Here is a 23357-nt window from a genome sequence, read left to right as displayed (position 1 = left end):
TCCATGTGACCTTGTGTCCATGCTTTCATTCTCTTGTGAGCTCTAACTTCATTCTGATTGATTGGCATGGTCAAGGGGCAAGTCAAGTTTACCTAATCTGAAGCAACCAGTGTAGAATTCCAGTTTAGAATATTATTCTAATTGGATTTGCCATTTTACTGTTGGTAATGGTCATCAGCAGTTAAATAACTAGAATTTTGTGTCATCTGAGTTTGACTCTTTGTGATTTCCCTGTACACCAAATACTTTGAATTCTTATCTTTTATGTGGCACGTTATCAAAAGCTTTTGGAAATCAAAATGCAGTATATACAGTTCACCTTTATCATCCAGCTTGTTACATCCACTGGAATGGCAGTGGTATACTGATAATTATTTTTATTAGTAATCCAGAATCTGGGATGAATCTCACCATGGCAATTGGTAAAGTTTGAAATCCCTAAAAAAATCTGGAATTAAAAGCTCATTTAACAATGATCATGTATTAATTGTTGTGAAAAAACACACACATTTGATTCACTAGTGTCCTTCAGATAAACAAACTTTCTGTACTTAACTGGTCTGGTTTATATGTGACGTCAGACCTGCAGCAATGTGGTGGGTTCGTAAATGCACTCTGAAATGACCTAGCAAGCCACTCCGTTCCAGGGCAATTAGGCACAGCGAATAAATGCTGGCCTTGCAAGTGGCTCACATGCCATAAATGAATAAAACAACTTATAATAAATTTGAGAAATATGATTTTTCTTCCATAAAACTAAATTGGCTCTGTTTTATTTTTGTTAAAATTGCTTGCTACCACATTGTTAATAATGAATTCAAACATTTTCAGTGACAGATGTCAGACCCACTGGCCAATAATTTCTGTCTCATTTTTGAATAGGGATGTAACGTGTGCTTTTTTCTAATATATTGGGGCCTTTCCAAAACCTAGGGAATTCTGGAAGGTTGACAACCAAACAACTACATGTCTGCAGCCACTTAATTTAAGATACTCTGAAACACACCATCAAGTCATGGGGCTTTGCCATTCAATTCTTTGCACTGTACACATTTATTATTTGGCTGTACAAATGGTTGAAGTTACCCGAACATTAATAAACTCAAACGTAAAGTCCGAAGGGCCTAGGAAGAATCATAAGCATTGAATTTGTTTCCATTCTGGTTTGATTGGACTGAAGAGTGGCTTTTGTCCCAAGGGAACAATCCCACAATGGAACAATCTGCCAAGGGAAATAACCAGCGCCTCGTCACTCGGAATCTTCAAGACCCATCTTCAGATTATTTCTCATGTCGAAGTTTTCCGAAGCATGGCTACAATTTCAGCAGGTCAGGCCCAGGCTTCAGCTAGGGTCAACCATATAAATATTGGCGGAATGCGGACAACCGTTCGCGATGCCGTCCCACTAAGGGCAGGAGCAGCAAGGCGCACAGCATGGTGTCCGACCGTCCTAAAAGAGTGAACGCAAGTGAAAGCACAGTCCTGGCAGTGCATTCATCTAAAGACGTCCAACCCTGAGCCAGCATCGCAATTCCCACTGTCGCTGGAGAGTGAGAATCGCTGACAGCAGTTGCAACCAGCATCCTCTGTTGCAAAGCACCAGCAAATTCAACCTAGCGGCTGGAAAGGGGGGGGGGGGGTAAGGAGAGCATTTACAAACCTCCCGGCTCCCCCGACCCAAACCTTCCCAAAGAAAAAAATGCTGGGGACTGAGGGAAGGATGCAGGGCTCAGCTCGCGCCGCCCTCCGTTGCTGCTGCTGCAAGCGGATCCCCGGGGAGTCCGCGTGATGGGCAGCCGAGCGTGGCCAATGGGGCCCGGGGAGGCTTGGAGTGGCAGGAGCGCTTGACCAATCGGAGCGAGCAGGGGGAGGGCGGGGAGACGGCTTCATGCCCTGCCCCTTTCCTGCATCCCTCCCTCCATCCTCAGGTTAGACTGAGCCGCAGGTGGGGGCTGGAGCAAAGTGTGGGGGAAGGGAAGGAGGGAGGGCGTGCACAGCCGAGCGGAGGAGGAGCGGCGGCACCGGCTGCTCGCTGTATCTCTTTCTCTGTCTCTCTCTCTCTCTCACACCCTCTCCCATGGAGCAGCTCCGGTCCATGTTCATCAGGTCTCCCTGCTCCTCCTCTGCCACCGGGAAGGAAGAGGCTGAAGAGAGGGACAGGGCGGTGCAGCAGCAGCCGGTGGAAGAAGAGGAGGAGGAGGAGGAGGAGGAAGAAGAGGAGGAGGATGAGGAGGAAGATGAAGAGGAGCAGCCTCCTCCCCCTCCCCAGCCACAGCATCCAGCCCCCTCTAACCTGTTCTGGACCGCCGTCTTCGATTACGAGGCGAGCGCAGAGGACGAGCTCAGCCTGCGCAAGGGGGACGTGGTGGAGGTGCTCTCCAAGGTAAAGGGCTGCCTTTTCTGCCTCATCTCCCCCCCCCCCCCCCCCCCCCGCCAGCTACACCGTCCCCCGGGCACCTTTCTCTATGAAGCTCACCCATGCCCTCCCCCTCTCCGAGATCCATCGTTGGTTTGCAAATGAATTTCTCATTTTTGTTTTCAAAACAAAGCATTCTGCACACGAAGGAACAGAGCGAATGCAGACAGTAATGTAGGAAGTGGAGAAAGGTGATGAAACGCACCAGTGATCAGGGCGCTGGTGTCATTTAAAGCGAGCGTTTGAGCATTTTTCATTCAAAAGTACACGGCGATAAGCATTTCTAACCTCACCTACAACCCCATATAGTATCCTTCATCCGAAATGCAAATTCACCATAATTTAACTTGTGAATTGTAGCCAAACTTTAATATTTTTTTCGCTGGGGGACGTATTGGTATTGGAAAGAAGAACGGTTGAATGACGGGACACCAACGATAATGCATGGCTGCTTTAAAGGGATATTTTCCTTCTTGCGTTTCCTTCCCATCCACATTAATAGTTACTCCTGTTAACAATCCTCTCCTATGATGGTATCTCCCTTTCAAACCTGCGGTTATCTGCTGATCTCCAAAATCTTAAGTTGATACTCCTGTTCTTGTAAACCATCTCCAACTTTCCAATGAATGTGTTGCACCTGAGAAATTTGTGTTCACCTGTTCTGAAACACCTATCCCCATGGATATATAATTGTGGCTGAAGTTTACTATCTTTTTTCAAACTATGGATGTAAAGAAGCATAACATCCTATTCTAAATCACCTTTATTATCAGTTGGGTGGAACTGTTCTCACCTGGATTAACAACGTTCATATCTATCCATCAAAGCCAAGAGTTCAGTTGCAATGGCTTCTGTTTCCGTTGCTTCACTGTTACCTGTAATGTCCCAATAGTACACGCTTGGTCCTCTCCTATATCTCATCCTCATACTGTACCCTGGCACATTGTCCGAAATCATGTCAGATTCCATATGCATGAGTTGTGATTTTGGTGCTGAAAAAGCACAGCCGGTCAGGAAGCATCCGAGGAGCAGGAGAATCAACGTTTCGGGCATAAGCCCTTCATCACGAATGAGTCTTGTGGGCCTGGGGGTGTGTGCTGAGAGAAAATGGGAGGGGGTGTGGGGTTGGGGGAAGGTAGCTGAGAATGCAATAGATACATGAAGGTGGGGGAGAAGGTGATAGGTCAGAGATGAGAGTGGAGTGGCTAGATGGCAAAGGTCAAGAGGACAGTGCCAAGTTGGAGGCTTGGAACTGGGATAATGTAGGGGAGGGAAATAAGGAAACTGGTGAAATCCACATTGATCCCGTGTGGTTGCAGGGTCCCAAGGCGGAATAATGAGGGGTTCTTCCTCCAGGTATCAGTTGGTAAGGGTTTGGCGATAGGGGAGGTCCAGGATCTGCATGTCCCACTTGCCCTCTTGACCTGTCCATCACCTATCCCATATATCCATTCCACCCTCCTCTCTGACCTATCATCTTCTCCCTCACCTTCATCTACCTATTGCATTCTCAGCTACCTCCCCCACCCCAACCCCACCTACCTCCCATTTATCTCTCAGCCCCGTGGCCCACAAGCCTCATTCCTGACGAAGGGCTTATGTCTGAAATCTTGATTCTCTAGCTCCTCAAATGATGCCTGACCTGTGCTCTTCCAGCACCACACTGTCGATTCTGATCCCCAGCATCTGCAGTCCTCACTTTCTCCATATGTATGACAATGGCATCCACTATAAATTATTCTCACCTCTCTCATTCTTTTTGCCCCTTATAATTTGTCATGCTGTTTCTCTAAAACTAGTATCAAATGGCTCTTAATGTGTTTATTTAATTGGGAAGTCAATAGCTACTGTCTCCCATACTGTGTTACAAATTGCATTACTTAGTGAACTCCCCCTCTCTGATCACTGTCGAAAGCTGAACTAGACCTTTTCCAGCCTTGACCTCATCATTGGTCTAAAGCTGAGCTTCTGACCCAATAACCATGTCTGCAATGCTCCTGTGCCCACTTCAGTGATGTCACCGATCTCTAGCTTTACTTCTACCCATCTGCTGCTGAAACCATAATTTGTAGACAAGCAGGAGGCTGGAAGAATACAGCAAGCCAGGCAGCATCAGGAGGTGGAGAAGTTGATGTTTCGGATGTAACCCTTCTTTGGGACTGGGGCTGGGTGTAAGGGGAGCTACAGATAAAGGGGGTGGAGGGGGCAGGGTGGTGAAGTGGGGATAAGTGAAAACATGTAGAAGGTAAGACCTGTTTGGTCGATGGGAGGAATGAATCCAGTATGTGATGGGAGGAGTGGGAGGGGCTGGGAAGTGATTCAGGGAAGGGAAGAGAGGTTATTGAACTTGAAGAACTCAGTGTTGACTCCTCCAGGCTAAAGGCTGCCCAGGCAGAAGATAAGGTGTTGAAACCACAACTTGTGTCATTGTTACTTCTACATTTGACTATTCTTATTTGCTGTCCTACTCTCCTGTCTTCCATACTATATAAACTTGAATTCATTCAAAATGCTGCTGCCTATATCCTAATCCACAGGCAAGTCAGATTTACATGTTACTTCTGTACAAGCTGACTTCCATTGGCTCTGAATCCTCAGTTTGAAATTCTCATTATGTTCAACTCCCTCTATTGCTACACTCTTTCCTATCTATACACCTCTTGCAGTCCTTTAGCCCTTCTTTAATGTAACATTGAAGAGGGTGACAGCATGTGTATGAAGCGGTTTGATAAAGTTGGATTTGGTTGAAATTCATAAGCATGTAATGTTTAAAATTTAATGCCAGTTGCCAAAGTATGAAGTGATACCCTTCAGAAAGAAGAATGAAAAAGCAATATGGTTTAATAGTGCATGTTGGAACTCAGTTTTGTTTCACTGTATACGATTATATAACAATAACTGTGTTTGAAGAAAACAGCTCAACACTATCTTAAGAGCAACTAGGGATGGACAATAAATGTTGGCTCAGCCAGTGACATCCACATCCCAAGAGTGAGTTATAAATATGTGTATGAAAGTCATGTTCAATGGTGCAATGTTCTGTTAGGTTAACACTCAAAATTGATCTTAACATTCTCAAAGTTCTGTATGTTTCTAGGCTTACATTAAACTCTCAGCCACACTTCACCAATGCAATATATGTATATGCATGTGTATTCACTTGTGCTTTTCTTTATTTGGTTTCTGTACTGTCTTGTTGGTAACAACCCAAAGGATGTTTTACATTCTTGATTCTAAAAACTCTTGTTAGAAATCCAAACTAAGATTGTTAAAAGGGAATGCTGTGAACTATCAGTGTTTCCTAAAACCATACACCTGACAGCATCTCTATCCCATTGTTGCTATGGGTCCAATGTAAGTCCATTTATTGATGGCAAAACTGCTTCATCAGTTTAGATTTTTTTCAATGTCATTTTCCTTAATATCTTCCTATTTGTCATTATTAGTAATCTTTATTCACCACCATCAGCTTAAGTATTTGTGTTTTGTTCAGAATCTTCCTTTTCTCCTTGAGAATGACCCCATTTTTTATTTTTATATAAAACTTATTTCATATGGGGCATTCCCCATTTACTACAACATGAGAAAGTAAGAAAACAATCTAAATAATTTAAAGGAGTCACTACCATTTGGGAAACGGAAATTTAAATGCTCAACTGTGTAAGAATATAGGATCATTCTCATAAATATGCATAATTGAGCACAAGTTATGAAATAAATTTAATTTTATTTGTAATTGTACCAAAACACTATAGATGAAGTCGCCATAACCAATACTAACCAAGAATTCACAAGTCAAATGGAGAGATTTAAAAGAGCAAATTTTGTTAGAGAGTTATAAATGGGAAATTAAAGATGATTTCCTCTGTACCCACTACAAAGCTTTGGTATCCTTTCTGAAGAGTGGTGTCTCAGTACTTCAACTGAGGATAACTAATGAATCATAAAGGTCTAACACAGTTCCCTTGTTTTTGTGTTCTTTGACTCTACTTGTAAAGCCAACAATCAAGCATTTATTTTTATAAAGAAACAATCAATTTGCCTGCCATGTCAAAAATCTGTTTTGTGAACCCTGACTTGGAGTCATAGTCATAGAAATGTACAGCATGGAAACAGACCCTTCGGTCCAACCCGTCCATTCCGACCAGATAGCCCAACCCAAACTAGTCCCACCTGCCAGCACCCAGCCCATATCCCTCCAAACCCTTCCTATTCATATACCCATCCAAATGCCTCTTAAATGCTGCAATTGTACCAGCCTCCACCACATCCTCTGGCAGCTCATTCCATACATGTACCATCCTCTGCGTGAAAAAGTTGCCCCTTAGGTCTCTTTTATATCTTTCCCCTCTCACCCTAAACCTATGCCTTCTAGTTCTGGACTCCAGGGAAAAGACTTTGTCTATTTATCCATGTCCCTCATAATTTTGTAAACCTCTATAAGGTCAGCCCTCAGCCTCCGACGCTCCAGTGAAAACAGCCCCAGCCTGTTCAGTCTCTCCCTGTAGCTCAAACCCTCCAACCCTGGCAACAACCTTGTAAATCTTTTCTGAACCCTTTCAAGTTTCACAACATCTTTCCAATAGGAAGGAGACCAGAATTGCACGCAATATTCCAACAGTGGCCTAACCAATGTTCTGTACAGCCTCAATATGACCTCCCACCTCCTGTACCCAGTACTCTGACCAATAAATGAAAGCATACCAAATACCTTCTTCACTATCCTATCTCCGTGCGACTCCAATTTCAAAGAGCTATGAACCTGCACTCCAAGGTCTCTTTGTTCAGCAACACTCCCTAGGACCTGACCATTAAATGTACAAGTCCTGCTAAGATTTGCTTTCCCAAAATGCAGCACCTCGCATTTATCTGAATTAAACTCCATCTGCCACTTCTCGGCCCATTGGCCCATCTGATCCAGATCCTGTTGTAATCTGAGGGAACCCTCTTCGCTGTCCACTACATCTCCAACTACCCTATAATTCTTACAGATAGCTGAGATCTCCTTCCAAGTTTGTTTCTCAATTTCCCTCTGACTACTGGGGGGTCATCAGCAAACTTACTAACTGTACCTCTTATGCTCACATCCAAATCATTTATGTAAATGACAACAAGTAGAGGACCAGCACCGATCCTTGTGGCACTCCACTGGTCACAGACCTCCAGGCTGAAAAACAACCCTCCACCACCACCCTCTGTCTTCTACCTTTGAGCCAGTTCTGTATCCAAATGGCTAGTTCTCCCTGTATTCCATGAGATCTAACCTTGCTAATCAGTCTCCCATGGGGTACCTTGTCGAATACCTTACTGAAGTCAATATAGATCACATCTACTGCTCTGCCCTCATCAATCTTCTTTGTTACTCCTTCAAAAAACTCAATCAAGTTTGTTAGACATGATTTCCCAAAGCCATGTTGACTATCCCGAATCAGTCCTTGTCTTTCCAAATACATGTACATCCTGTCCTTCAGGATTCCCTCCAACAACTTGCCCACCAACGAGGTCAGGCTCACCGGTCTAGAGTTCCCTAGCTTGTCTTTACCACCCTTCTTAAACAGTGGCACCACGTTTGCCAACCTCCAGTCTTCCGGCACCTCACCTGTGACTATCAATGATACAAATACCTCAGCAAGAGGCTCAGCAATCACTTCTCTAGCTTCCCACAGAGTTCTCGGGTACACCTGATCAGGTCCCCGGGATTTATCCACCTTTAACCGTTTCAAGACATCCAGCACTTCCTCCTCTGTAATCTGGACATTTTGCAAGATGTCACCATCTATTTCCCTACAGTCTATATCTTCCATATCCTTGGCCACAGTAAATGCTGATGCAAAATATTCATTTAGTATCTCTCCCATTTTCTGTGGCTCCACAGAAAAGCCGCCTTGCTTATCTGTGAGGGGCACTATTCTCTCCCTAGTTACCCTTTTGTCCTTAATATATTTGTAAAAACCCTTTGGATTCTCCTTAATTCTATTTGTCAAAGCTATCTCATGTCTCTGTTTTGCCATCCTGATTTCCCTCTTAAGTATACTCGTACTTTCTTTATATTCTGCTAAGGATTCACTCAATCGATCCTTGTCTATACCTGACATATCTTTCCTTTTTCTTAACCAAACCCTCAATTTCTTTCATCATCTAGCATTCCCTATACCTACCAGCCTTCCCTTTCACCCTGAAAGGAATATACTTTCTCTGGATTCTTATTATCTTATTTCTGAAGGCTTCCCATTTTCCAGCCGTCCCTTTACCTGCGAAATCTGCCTCCAGTCAGCTTTCAAAAGTTCTTGCCTAATACCATCAAAATTGGCCTTCCTCCAATTTAGAACTTCAACTTTTAGATCTGGTCTATCCTTTTTCATCACTATTTTAAAATGAATAGAATTATGGTCACTGGCCCCAAAGTGCTCCCCCACTGACACCTCAGTCACCTGCCTTGCCTTATTTCCCAAGAGTAGGTCAAGTTTTGAACCTTTTCTAGTAGGTACATCCACATACTGAATCAGAAAATTGTCTTATACACACTTAAGAAATTCCTCTCCATCTAAACAAATTATGGGCGGCACGGTGGCACAGTGGTTAGCACTGCTGCCTCACAGCGCCAGAGACCCGGGTTCAATTCCCGCCTCAGGCGACTGACTGTGTGGAGTTTGCACGTTCTCCCCGTGTCTGTGTGGGTTTCCTCCGGGTGCTCCGGTTTCCTCCCACAGTCCAAAAGATGTGCAGGTCAGGTGAATTGGCCATTGCTAAACTGCCCGTAGTGTTAGGTAAGGGGTAGATGTAGATGTAGGGGTAGGGGTAGGGGTATGGGTGGGTTACGCTTCGGCGGGGCGGTGTGGACTTGTTGGGCCGAAGGGCCTGTTTCCACACTGTAAGTAATCTAATCTAATCTAAAAAAAACCTTTAACACTGTGGCAGTCCCAGTCGATGTTTGGAAAGTTAAAATCCCCTACCATAACTACCCTATAATTCTTACAGATAGCTGAGATCTCCTTCCAAGTTTGTTTCTCAATTTCCCTCTGACTATTGGGGGGTCTATAATACAATTCCAATAATGTGATCATCCCTTTTTTATTTCTCAGTTTCACCCAAATAACTTCCCTGGATGTATTTCCAGGAATATCCTCCCTAAGCACAGCTGTAATGCTATCCCTTATCAAAAAATGCCACTCCCCCTCCTCTCTTGCCTCCCTTTCTATCCTTCCTGAGACTTCCTTGATCCTGGCACCAGGGAAACAATACACTATTCTGCTTTTTCTCTGCTGGCCACAGAAACGTCTGTCTGTACCTCTGACTATAGAATCCCCTAATACAATTGATCTCTTGGAAGCTGACGTACCCCTCGTTGCATTAGAGCCAGTCTCAATACTAGAAACTTGGCTGTTCGTGCTATGTTCCCCTGAAAATCCATCACCCCCTCCATTTTGCAAAGCAGCATACCTGTTTGAAATGGTTATATCCACAAAAGAGCTGAAAATGTGTTGCTGGAAAAGCGCAGCAGGTCAGGCAGCATCCAAGGAGCAGGAGAATCGACATTTCGGGCATGAGCCTTCATGCCCGAAACGTCGATTCTCCTGTTCCTTGGATGCTGCCTGACCTGCTGCGCTTTTCCAGCAACACATTTTCAGCTCTGATCTCCAGCATCTGCAGTCCTCACTTTCTCCTCGAAGATATCCACAAAAGACTCCTGCACTAGCTGCCTACCTCTCTTACCCTTCTTATGGTTAACCCATCTATGTGACTGTATCTGAGACTTTCGCCCCTTCCTTTAACTGCCATCCATCACATACTGTTGCTGTTGCAAATTCCTCATCGCTTCTACCTGTCTCTCCAACCAATCCACTAGATCTGATAAGATTCGCATCCAACAGCATTTATGGTAGATATAATCCGCAGTAACCCTTAAACTCTCTTTAAACTCCCACATCTGACAAAAAGTACATATTTGCATTTCAAGGCAATAATGCATTTTGTGCGAACAATTGCATCCTTGAATCACGTTGACCGAGTTGCATGTCAATGTAAAATACAGTGAGTTTGTGATGGGCTGGAAAAAAATTGGGTTATTTCCTTTTCACCAGTTTTATTTAAGATCCAATCAGTACCATGGTGGGTTTCTGCAACTGGTCATCTGACTGAACCTTAAGTTAAATAGCTGAAATTGGAGCTTGGTTTTGCCCTTCCTCATTGCAAATGTATTTTTACATTAAATTAAAGAGCATTTTGGTCACAGTGAGGCTCAAGAAGGTGTTGTGTGATATGGTAAAATGTGGCTTTTAATGAATTTTGTTATATGTATTGTTCCATCCATTGCTCAAAGTATCCATAATCTTTTTTCTTACCCATGCTGCTTTCCCCAGTGCCACTCATCATTCCAAAAAAAGCTGAACTTTCTCAGTGGAATTGCATTTTGTGTTACCTTCCAAGTGATATAACTACGGTCAACACAGAAGCAACAAAAAAAAATCTGAAATAAAAATGTAAATCTGAAATAAAAATGGAAAAAAATAGAAATCCTCCAGGCAACACCAGTGCACAGAGGATTGCTTATATTTATGACATTTAAAATAAAAGCAGAATGTTGGCTTAGTGAACATCATATCATTTAGCATCTGAAAGAATAAGGCTGGTTAATGATTTAGATCAGATGCATCCTCAGTGTTGATGAAGGATTACATGCAAAATGTTACGCTAACTTTTCTTCCAGTAGTTTTCTGTGCACCAGTGCAATTTTTAACAATGTTTTAGATTAACAAACATTTATGACTTTGCATTGACTTGCTGTTGCTGATCTTTGCAATTGCTTAATTAAAAAAAACATTACTTTTGCAGGGAATATGGGAGATCTGAAACATCAAAATGTAGTTTTTACACATTGTTTTCTTGGCTGCTGTCCAATACCAATTTAAGGCAAAATACATTAAGTTGTAAAGTTTCATTCTAGACTAATAAGTTTTTTGACTTTCTGGTTTATGGAGTTGCCTTGTTCATGAGATGAGATTATGACCTTGGTTCTTATTCCCTGGTGACTTCTCAACTTGCCACATGAACAGCCTTTGAATCTGGTCTCCAGCATCTGCAGTCATTTGTTTTTACCCTTTTAAATTTATAAACTCTAAATAGAAATTGGTTCAAGCTTGTAAAACTGTAAACCATTTTCCTTATTGGTGGACAGCATCTGCAGATTTTATTGTGCAGTCAGTTGCGAAGGTCACTTAAGCATAGTTTTCAAACCAATGGCAATGTGACTGTTAAGTGCTCATCTATGAAATGATTTATTTATAAAAATTCAAACAATGTGTGTTACTTGATTTATTTTATACTGATCTATGAAATTCTGTAAATTTTTTTTCTGGCTTTGTTTGCCTTGCACAGTTTGAATTTATTGTCCTGAACACTGTTAAGACACACATTTTGGGTTGTAAATTCTCTGGAGGAATGTTGCACCATCCTTGTGAATTTCAAGCCAAGGCAACGCATTTGCAAAATTAAAAGAACCATTGAACTGATGAAATGATCTTTTCAATAATTTCAAATCGATAAAGAAATTTGCAGACAAATACCCAAATGGTTACATGGCGGAGGGACCATGGGTCCTAGTTTAACTAATTTCTGAAAAATTAGTTGCTCAGTCTAACCAAAAATTTCAAAATGAGCAAAAAGATTTTTCTAATCATATGTGACAATTCTTAATCTGGCAGCTATGAAGTTAATAGAGAAGACCAAGGCCACAAGAGGATTATGCATTGTCCAGAGTTTCAGATTTTAAACACTTGAAAATATAATTGTATTTGTGTGGATTTCTGGGAAGCCTGAGCTTGGTCATTAAGTTTTGCATAGTCAACACAACCCAATATCATTCATTACATAACATAAAACATAGGCATTGATATTTGGGTGTACACTATTCTATCATGACTCATTAACAGTGGTTGGGATTGTTAGCCTGTTCTTAAGGTTAAACAATGATTGGATGCCAGATGCAGAAGTGTGTTCTATTTTTCAATTATTACCTTTTCTAGTGTTGATAAACATGTCCTTCTATTTGAGCAACAGGTGAAGCTACCTGTTTCACCCTGCTGCTACAAAGTAGTATCGTGAGTGGTGTTCACTGCTAATAAGTTGTTGCTGTCAAGCTGAAAAGACTCACCATGAGTCATGTGATATTTGAAGTTCATGGCCTTCTGCTGTCTGCAATAAGCAAAGTACTGACCGTACCCACCAGCCTGTGTTTGCAAAACTGCAAATAAAATATTTAACATTTGGTGTGATTCAAACATTGATTGATGTTTGTTCAATCATCCTAACTGTGCAAATAATTACTCTGACATATAATTTTAAATCGTCAGTCAGGCTTACAGAGTGGTGCCTGTGCACATACTTGAAGTGACATATCAATGTACAAGGCCCTATTTGCAGATAGGAAGAACATGTATTGACATTGTGCTTGTCAACTTAACAAAATATGTGATATCCATTTTCTGGTTTGTTCCTTGATCAGTATTAACTTGCCTGGTTTTAGTTTAAACAAAGCTTGGTTTCACTTGTTAGTCATCATTGGACTGCTGCATTTGCCTCTACTGATCTTGCCAACCAGCAGCACTGTCTTCTCATACAGTACAAAATGTTGTTCCCCTTTTACATTAGTACTCTTGCGAATGTGTTGATTTGTGCAAGTTGAAAAGCTCTGGGAATGTATTTTTTTAGCGAAAAACATTTGCTATATTTTTCTTCATGATTATTAACATTTTTCTTACCATATTATGCAAACTGTAAAAATATCCAGCAGATAAAGTTGTATTGGTGTCGAGCCAAGCAGAAACAAGAAATGAAAATGTTTGGCCTTGCCTCCATTGGGAGGTACAAAGTCCAGACATGGGTAGATGATAGAGCTGGACACAACATTTTTTGGGAGTAGGAGTATTTCTAATATTCTGTTTGATGAATTTAGTTAGTTCTGATGCCTAATAATGGAAATTTGTGCCAAAATAAAAGAAACAAAATCATTTTCCTCCCCTCTAAGTCCATTCAAAGGAAGAAAGAGATGTCCAATATTTTTGTACTCAAAAATGTGAAAATTTCACTCCCTCTCTATTATAATCTACCAATAGAAAAACATCAGGGACTATCTGTGTCCATCTTATTGTAATATCCAGGGTCAAGTTGATAACTTGTTGTAGTTTTGCGGAGATCTTGCTATTTGCTATAACTCAAGGTAGGGACACCTGTGGACAGTAAAATCACTTTAAAAATAATTGGAATTTGGGTTCAGTGTATAAGTGGAATTTGAGTGATATTAATAATTAGTTGTTATGATATCTATTCACTATTGTGCTTGACTTGAAAGCACGAACAAAAGGTTTTGTCAACTTACATGCGAGTCAGTTAGCCAAATACAGATTGACGGTCCCTGATATTTTTATATTGGTAGGTTATAATAGAGAGGGAGTGAAATGATCGAAGTTTTGCAGTAGAGTATAAAAATGTAGGACACATCTCTTGCTTCCTTTGAATGGAGTTAGAGGGGAGGAAAATGATTGTGTTTCTTTTGTTTTGGCACAAATGTCCATTGTAAGGCATCAGAACTAACTAAATCCATCAAACAAAATATTGCAAATGTTCCTCCTCCTTAAAAAAAAAGTTGAGGCCAACTCTACCACGTTCTCATGTATGGTCTTTGTACCTCCCAGTGGAGGCAAGGCCAAACATTTTCATTCCTCGTTTTTGCTTTGCTTGACAAATTTTCATTGTTTAACTCAACTCTTATTTTTGGAAGGACTTTTTTTGAAGTTTCAAAGGTCAACAAACACTGTGACTTATGGTAATGGTGATCATTTTGAGTTAGGTCTTTTTATGTTGTCCAATTTCTGCTTTATGTGATTTTACTTACTTTATATTAGGACTGCTTCTTCTGTAGGGAATGTTATGTAATATGCGTTGTAAAAAAAAACAACTAACAGATCTGATTTGGGTCAAAAGGATCTTTAGAATTATTTGTAGTTTGAATCTTTTTGAGATTAACTTCATATCCATTACAAAGGCCAACTTAAGTAATACATAATACTAAAACCTGACTTAATGAATGAATGTTTGCTCACTGAGCTGGAAGTTTCATATTCAGATGTTTCGTCACTATACTAAGTAACATCTTCAGTGAGCCTCCAGATGAAGCCTGACTAAATGTTATTGAATACTTGAGATACTTTAATCTATACTATATTTTAGTCGTTGCAGTGTTATTTATGTCAAAGCAAACTTTTCTAACGTAAATCAAAGAGCAATTTAATGGGATGTCAATTTAAACTTCTGGTTTTGAATGGCTAAAACCCGGAAATTGCTTATCAAGAAAATTTCTAAATATAAAGGTACAGGTCAAAAAAATGACTGGATGATAGGAAGAAATCAGGAAGCCTCAGGGTACAAATAATGCACAAAGGGTATTACATTTAAGCTGTATTAAACACAAGATATTAGAAATACAAAGAAGATTATTCAGCATCTGGAAGTGACGATTTTGTTTGCTGTTACACTTAGCACAGTAAGAACTTTTTTTTGAGGGGACAGAAAGAATTCGAGCTTGAAACTTCAAATGCACACCTACTTTTTGGGAATATTTTTCTGATTTATAATTTGACTGTTTGTGGGAAAATATACATGAAATAAATTAATGGATTGAAAATGGAATCTTCAGCATCCACAGTGTATAAAATACAGTAAAAATTCAAATAATTTAGAACATGTGTAATGCTATCAAGGAGAAATGATGAGTGTTGCCAGGGGCAAAAGATACATACAATGAACTAAATGAATCTATTCTCCCCCTCTCTCTTTTGCTATGTTGACTGTTTAGGATTTCAAAGTCTCTGGAGATGAAGGCTGGTGGACAGGCAAAATCAATGACCAGGTTGGCATCTTTCCTAGCAACTATGTCACCAATGCCCCATGTTACAGTAAGTTGCAAGGTCAGAGCACGGAACACTACCCTCTGCCACTGGAAATGGACTTTAATGAGCTGCAGCTGGAGGAGATTATTGGTGTCGGTGGCTTTGGAAAAGTCTACAGGGGCATCTGGAGGTCAGAGGAGGTAGCTGTTAAAGCAGCTCGGCAGGACCCAGATGAGGATATTAGTCAGACCATTGAGAATGTTAAGCAAGAAGCAAAACTGTTTGCTATGCTGAAGCACCCTAACATCATAGCCTTAAAAGGGATTTGTCTGAAAGAGCCCAATCTTTGCTTAATCATGGAGTTTGCCCGTGGAGGCTCCTTAAATAGAGTGTTATCGGGCAAGAAGATACCACCTCATATTCTTGTCAACTGGGCAGTACAGATTGCAAGGGGCATGAATTACTTGCACGAAGAAGCAATTGTTCCTATTATTCATCGGGACCTGAAGTCTAGTAACAGTAAGTATATCGGCGATGTCTGCTGCGAATTGCTTGCCAGCCGCAAGGATGGGCTTGTTGGTTTGATGGGACGAATTCAAAAGCTTCAGGGAATAAGTTATTTTCTACATACATTGTGCTTGATAAAGTGCGTTGTGAAATAGAGTATTACAAATTCATGCTCACTTCACTTCTCCAGTCATGAGTTAAAATGAGTTCCATTGGGTGTGCTTTTAATGTTTAAAATGCAGAAGGAAATGAAGGTAGGATTACCATGATGTACCATACACTCCCATTATGAAAAATCTATCCCAATGATAATATTTGCAGGTTTCTTCCACTGCTGCATTGTACCATGGTCCAGTAAAGATAAAGCTATGGTACACAGCTTTTTGTAGATGCTGAAAGTGGAAGGAACCAGATGGGATTTGTTTAAAAAAAATTGAATGCTGTTTAAACCAACATTTTCCGGATGAGCCCAGTTTGGGTTTGGGAGTTGATCAGCTTGGTTGGATGGATTGCAGTGAAGATGGCGCCAACAGCACAGTTTTAATTCCTATGAAGGCTTCGCCGTCTTCATCTCAGCCTGTTCCGGAGGTAAAGTGACTCTCAGAATAAGCCACCACCAGTCGTCCCTCTGTCATGAGGGAGCAGCCCTATAGCAACCTTACCTATTTTGGATCAGGCCTTCCCCCAACCCCGCAAACGTCTGCCCACATTGAGACAAATGTACAATCAATCCTCATAACTGATTCTGCCCAAAATTCATTTGACCTGCCTCCATTCCGTGTCCCTTGATATCTTTGCCTAACAAAAATCTGTGATCCTAGATTTTGAATTTCCATGGTTCCCCTCCCACCTTGTGAGGAAACAGTTCCACATGGCCAGCACCATGGTCAAAATGTTTCCTCATTTCACACTTAAATGGTCTGCCATCAATTTTAACATTTTTTGCCTTTGTTCTGGATTCTTCTATCAAAGGATCAGGTGATAAAGGGAAACTATCAAATTCCTTGCTTATTAAAATAAAATCAATTAGATGATTAGATAATTTTCTGAGCTCAAGGGGCTGCAAGTTTATGCAAACCTAATCTCATAATATAATCTTTTAAATCTGGGTACCATTCTGGTCAATCTGTGGTTTTAGTTCCTTTATGGTAATTATTTTCTGAGATTTGATGCTTAAACTGAATAGAACATTCTAAAAGGCTTTATTCAAGCAAAGTAGCACTCCCTACTTCTGAATTACAAATCTGTAGAGGTAAATGTCAATATTCCATTTGTCTTTTTGATTGCTTTTTATACCTGTTCACTAGCTTTGTGATTTGTTTGTGTGGGCACTCACATCCCTTTGCTTCTCCACCGTTCCTTGTCTCTCACCATTGGGAAAATTGTTGTTTTTTTGTAGATTTAAAGTGGATGACTTCATTGTTTCCCACAATGAACTCCATTTTGCTTGGTCCCAATTAAATTGACAGCACAGATGTTTACCACTTAATTTATGTAAGGCAGACTGAACAACCGGTATGTAAGGGATTAATTTATTCATTCTCGACCCCTTTCTATTTGGCCTAGGTCAGCTGGAGAGGGAATGGAGAAATTGACACCTGGTAATTTGTGATCAATATTCCTTTTTATCCTAATAACTTACACTTTCAGCAACTTCATAGGTAAAAAAAAATGTTTGTACTATAGGGTGCAGGGAAAGTCTAAGTATTAACCTTAACCCAGAGAAAATTAGTCTCTGGTTTCAAACCCAATCTAGATGGGTACATGTTGTCTCTGTTGTTCATTAGCGTTATCTTGTGAAATTGGTTTATGAAGGGAGTATTCTTTGCAGGTTTGACTGAAGCATGTAATTGTGGATAGGGGCAAATGAGTTTTACGTGACATCTGGCTTTATCATACCTTTCTTGAGAATGCTTGAATGGCAGAAAATCTTTCCATCCCCTCAACACTAACATGCATTGATTGAACACACACAAAATTTGAGTAGTCACAAAACAGAGTTATGATTTAGTTTGAAGGATTGTTTTATTTATATGTGCAAATACCAGTGAATGTACAATTGATGGCAGCCCACAGTGCTACTGGTTATCCAAATGTGTGTGTGTGGCAGCAGCCTTGAGTATAAAGAATTTTGTTTGAATCTTTTTTTTTATGATCATGTTTGGCTGAGCTCAGTTTAGTTGTTGACCAACAGGCATACTAAAGATCACTCGACAGGGATCATTGAGTTAACTTTCTTCCCATGTTTATCTGAGATTTTTTTTCTCTGGGAGAATTTCCTTCCTGCTGTCTTGCCTGGGATTGGTAACTCAGCACAAATCAAGATTTGAGCCTGGAATTTTCAAGATTTTATGGTTCAATTTCATATTTGATAAGTATAATGGTCAGTATTTTTTTCTCTAATCAGCTTGTTCAGTGATGTTATTACATGCCTCTGGGGCAGGTGAGATTTGAGCCCAGGCCTTGCTATGAAATACTTCAAGATGTTTTTGATTTCAGCTTCACCCTCGCCAACCCTGCACCCATGGTAGTTTATACGTGCTGAAGATCAAGTGCTTATGTGATTTGCTTTATTTATGATGGCTTTGTGATAGTCTTTGCTGATTGTTTTTTTTTCATTCTGCAGTATGTTTTCCTGGGCCAGTAAATTGATTTTAACCCTGTCAAATTATACATAAGTGGCTTTTAAAGCATTTTTCTAATTAGACCATGCAGGGAAAGGAACTCATGATACTGAACTAATTTGATTTTGGTGCACAATTTTAAATATATTGAGTATTTAGATTTTTATTCAAATTTATGGTTTAAAATGTTTGCTATTAAGTTTGTGTTTAAGTCCTATTTTGACATTATCTCAAATTGCACAGTCTTGACACTGATTTTGAGCAGTAAAGTAACTATTAAGTTAAATTTGTAGCTCAACATGCATTCATTTACTGAGAGCCACAGATTGAATGGTTGACCATTGTACCACCCAGGTGATCCAAGTTGACAAAAATTTCACCTAACTAAACAGAATAGGATGCCAATGTATTTTGGATTAGTGGTGCTGGAAGAGCACAGCAGTTCAGGCAGCATCCAAATTGCTTCGAAATCGACGTTTCGGGCAAAGGCCCTCCTGATGAAGGGCTTTTGCCCGAAACATCGATTCGAAGCTATTTGGATGCTGCCTGAACTGCTGTGCTCTTCCAGCACTACTAATCCAGAATCTGGTTTCCAGCATCTGCAGTCATTGTTTTTGCCAATGTATTTTGTCCACCACCTACAGTCTTAGAGAAACTACACTAGGGCAACAGAACACAGTCCTGGTAACCACCACAGAAAGTACCCAGACCAACCAAGTGAAAGTAGAGTGGCCAACAAGATTGATCGATAGTGCCAGAGGGAGCAGGGAATACACTGTCAAGCTAGAGATCTTCATCTTCCAACAGCACCCTAAGGGCACAAAAGGAGGGAGTGTGGTAAGAAAAAGCCCAAAGTGCCTGACTGGTCAGCTAAGATGTAAATAAAAGTCTTTCTACAATGCACAGACACCTAATACTAAATTAAATGGAGTTAAGTAAAATTAAGGTTGCCTTTAGATCAGCCCATAGGATACTGGAAAAGAGGATTAAAGACAATTGTGAAAGTGCTGGTAAAAAACTTTTTCTGTTATGTGAAGAGTTAGAAGATTCCAAAAGACTTTATTGGTATTCTGAAGATGTTCAAGGTACAACCCAAAGGACTTATAATATGTGGTGGAAATATTAAACGTGTGAAAGAAAAATATTGCAGATACCATAAATCTGAAAGAAAAACAGAAAAAGCCTTAACTTATAAAGTTAATTATTTTCTTTCTATTGCTGCTGTTGATCTGTTGAGTATTTTCAGCATGTTCTTATTTATTTATTTTTATTTATTAAATGAGTGTTTTACATTCTGTAATGTGATGGTGCTGAAGGAGTTATTGTACATGTTCATTGAGTTTTGCCTATTCTGTTGATGTCACTGTCTGTGGTGGAAAAAGTGAATTTTATGCTTGCCTTTGGAGGGATCAGATGTATTCTGTTCAGCTCTCGAGTCCTAGTGATTACACCTGAACTAATGTAGCTTGTACTTATTGCTATCATTCAATAAGCAACTTTGTTAACTAAGTACAGTGTCTCTTCAACAGCGATAATAAATTCTACCACTGATTATTCTACAGAATCTAGATAAGATGCAAACAAGGGAGAATTGGTGGGAGTGAACTACCTTAAGCAACCTTTTCTTTGAACCACGTACTGACCAAGGTGACAGATATTATGAAGTGCCAGTAAAGAAAATCAGGGTAATATAGCACTTTGCATCAGCCTTCACCTTCAGGATGGTGCATGACTGTTTGTTTGAATTTGATAATGTTAACAATCGTAATATTATCACAGATAAAAATGTTGCTGTAGAAAGCACTAACATCCTGAACATAGAGCATCCAGTCTGGGTGATGGTTACTTGAATGTCCTTGGAGGTGGGACGTGTGCTGTGTGAACTCCAGCTCAATGCCTTTGACTATACTAATGAAAATAGAGTTTCCCATCCTCAGAAAAGGAGACAAGGTTGATTTGGGGAACAAAAAATGAATGGTTATTGAGAAAATCATTTGGAGTAGAAAATACAATTATTTAGATAATTCACAAATGAGAACATACAAGGCTTCAAAAAAGGTCATGCTTTACAAATTTACTAATTCCTTTTATGGTGGTCAATAGGATAAAAGCTGAGGAAATTCAAATTAATGTCATCAATGTGAATTTCCAAAGCTTTTGGAAAAGGCATAGTCAGGAAATTGTTCAAGTTAGAGTTGAATTTTTCTGGAAATTGGTCAGCTATGCTGTTTCATGAGAATCTGTGTTGGGACATTTATACTGTACTGTTAATGATATATGGAGGGGCTGTCAGCATAATCTGCAAATATTAGGATTTGTGAAAGTGTGACGACTGTAAACGATGATCAGTGGTTTGATGGGGAGCTTGATGTGTTGGACATTTGGGTTTGTAACTGGCAAATGATTGTTAACTTAAAGAAGCAGTGTTATGTATTGAGGAAAAGTAAATACTGAACATACATACAATCTTGTGGAAACATTATTCAAGCAGATGGAGAAAGAAAAAGCTCTAAAGTATTTCTGGTGCATAGATCTCCAAGGACTCATGAGTAATGCTATGAAACAAGACCCACGGTGAATAGTGTATTAGAGTGCATAAAATAGGACAATTATTTAGAAGAAAAAAAATATAACCTTGTTCAAGACTGTAGTTGGACCTCAGTCAAAATACAGTATCAAGATAAGTTAGGACTCTAGACTTGGTGAAACATACACTTGGAGTGAATTTGTCAAAGTTAACACAACAATAAAGGAGGTAGATTGTGTTCCACATTGACAGTGTCTTGCATTTGAATGGATTAGGGAACACCAGGTTTGAAAATTAAGATTATATAAAATGTCAATTAGGTTAAATGACATGAAGTAGTTCCTTTCCCAGCAAATAATGGACTTCTGGTACATTCTGATGGCTTCTGAGATGGTATCTGATTTATTGATCTCCTTCAAGCAGAAGCTAGACCTGTGTTAATATGGAGATAATCTCTTCCAGAGGATAGGTATTGTATGGAGCTTCGGACACCAGAGTGGACTGCCTTTTGATTACCATATTTGGTTGGAAAGGATTCTCCTCGGTCACTCTACTCTGAATTTGCCTCTGTTTTTAATCCTTGTCTTTCCAGGTGATCATATAGTTCTGAGTGGCGTGGAGAGTGGATATAAGCAGGATGGGTCAGAAGGTCATTCTTGTCTGTTGTCTCAAATTAACTTGCAGAGGATTGAAAATAAAAAGTCTATTGAATCACATTTAGGGACCCAGAACAAACAAATATTGGTGAATGCCAAGAAATAATAGGGCAGATTTTCCACTGGCAATGTGATTGTTAAACCAACATAAATGGGAACTGTACGCAGGGATCCCATTACAGCACATTCCAAAGGAAATGCATGGGAAATTGAATTTTGCACTGGGAAATTCCTCTAAGCTTGGATCCCTGTGAAAGTTACAGTTTAAATCAGAGACTTTGTAGTGTTCTGATAGTTTCTCAGGATGGGTTACACAGTCCAACTCCTGAGTAATTAATAAAGTTACCCCTTACTTAGCTCACCAATCCAAATATTCTCTGTACCTGCTTGCAACTTCCAGAAAATCTGGTCTGTTCTCCCCCATCCCCCACACAGTTGAATAGAGTTATTAAGGCCAAGGTACAATTTGATTTCTTTTTTCTCAATTTTCATTCACAGGAAGTGGGTTAGCTAGACCAGCATTTCTTTGAGTTATTGAGTCATACCGCGTGGAAACAGACCTTTTGGCCTGACCAGTCCATGCCGACCATAATCTCAAATTAACCCAGTCCCACCTGCCTGCACTTGGCCCATATCCTCCAAATATTTCTTATTCATGTACTTATCTAAATGTCTTATAAACATTGTAATTATAGCCATATACACCCCTTTCTCTGGAAGTTCATTCCATACATGAACTGTGTTTCAAAAAAAAGAGTTGCCCCTCATGTATTTTTTTTTAAACTTTCCTTCACCTTAAAAATATTTCCCTAATCTTGAAATCCGCCACCTTAGGGGAAAGACACTTGTCATTCACCTTATCTATGCGCCTTATGATTTATAAACTTCTATAAGGTCACAACTCAACCTACTCTCCTGTATAAAATGTCCCAGCCTATCCAGCGCTCCATATAACTCAAGCTCCCTATTCCCGGCAGCATCCTGGTAAGTCTGTTCTGAACCTTCTCCAGCTGAATAATATCCTTCCTATAACAAAGTGACCAGAACTGGGCACAGTACTCCAGAAAAGTCCTCACCAATGTCTTGTACAACCTCAACATAATGTTCTAACTTTTTAAAAAAATTCATTCATGGGATGAGGGTGTAGCTGGCTAGGTCAGCATTTATTGCCCATCACTAATTGCCCAGAAGGCAGTCAAGAGTCAACCATATTGCTGTAGGTTTTCTGTCACATGTAGACTAGACCAGGTAAGGATGGCAGATTTCCTTCCCTAAATGATATTAGTGAACCAGATGGGTTTTTCCTGTACTCAAAGGTTTGAGCAATGAATGCAAGCATGCTAAACACCACCTTAACCACCCTATCTATATGTGATGCAAACTTCAAAGAATTATGTACCTGAACACTCGTGTTCTACAACACTGCACAAAGCTCTAATTTTAACTGTATAAGCTCTGCCCTTTTGCTTTACCAACATGCATTTATTCAAATTAAACTACGTCCGCCACTGTTCAGCCCATTGACACAATTGATCAAGATGTGTTTGTAATCTTAGTTGACCACCTTCACTGTCCCCTAAATCACCAATTTTGGTGTGACCTGCAAACTTACTAACCATGTACATTCTCATCCAAATAATTTATATAAATGACAAACAAAAGTGGACCCAGCACCGATTCATGTGGAACACCACCAGGCAAGGGCTCCAGTCTGAAAAACAACCCTGTTCATCCCTAATTGCC

General features: G+C 40.2%; 1 protein-coding gene across 2 annotated transcripts in view; it reads left to right on the top strand.

Annotated features, from left to right (window-relative positions):
* Window positions 1-2071: 2071 nt before the first annotated feature.
* The window catches only part of map3k9 (mitogen-activated protein kinase kinase kinase 9), a 136094-nt gene continuing 114808 nt past the window's right edge, over window positions 2072-23357 (top strand). For both annotated transcript variants that reach the window (XM_072569207.1, XM_072569206.1), the window contains exons 1-2: window positions 2072-2383; window positions 15267-15819. In XM_072569207.1, the coding sequence (XP_072425308.1) occupies window positions 2078-2383; window positions 15267-15819 (859 nt within the window). In that variant the 5' untranslated portion in view covers window positions 2072-2077. The remainder of the gene's footprint in view (window positions 2384-15266; window positions 15820-23357) is intronic.

This window comes from Chiloscyllium punctatum, chromosome 4, assembly GCF_047496795.1.
Source record: "Chiloscyllium punctatum isolate Juve2018m chromosome 4, sChiPun1.3, whole genome shotgun sequence".
Taxonomy (NCBI): Eukaryota; Metazoa; Chordata; class Chondrichthyes; order Orectolobiformes; family Hemiscylliidae; genus Chiloscyllium; species Chiloscyllium punctatum.
This window is presented reverse-complemented; position numbering and strand designations above follow the sequence as displayed.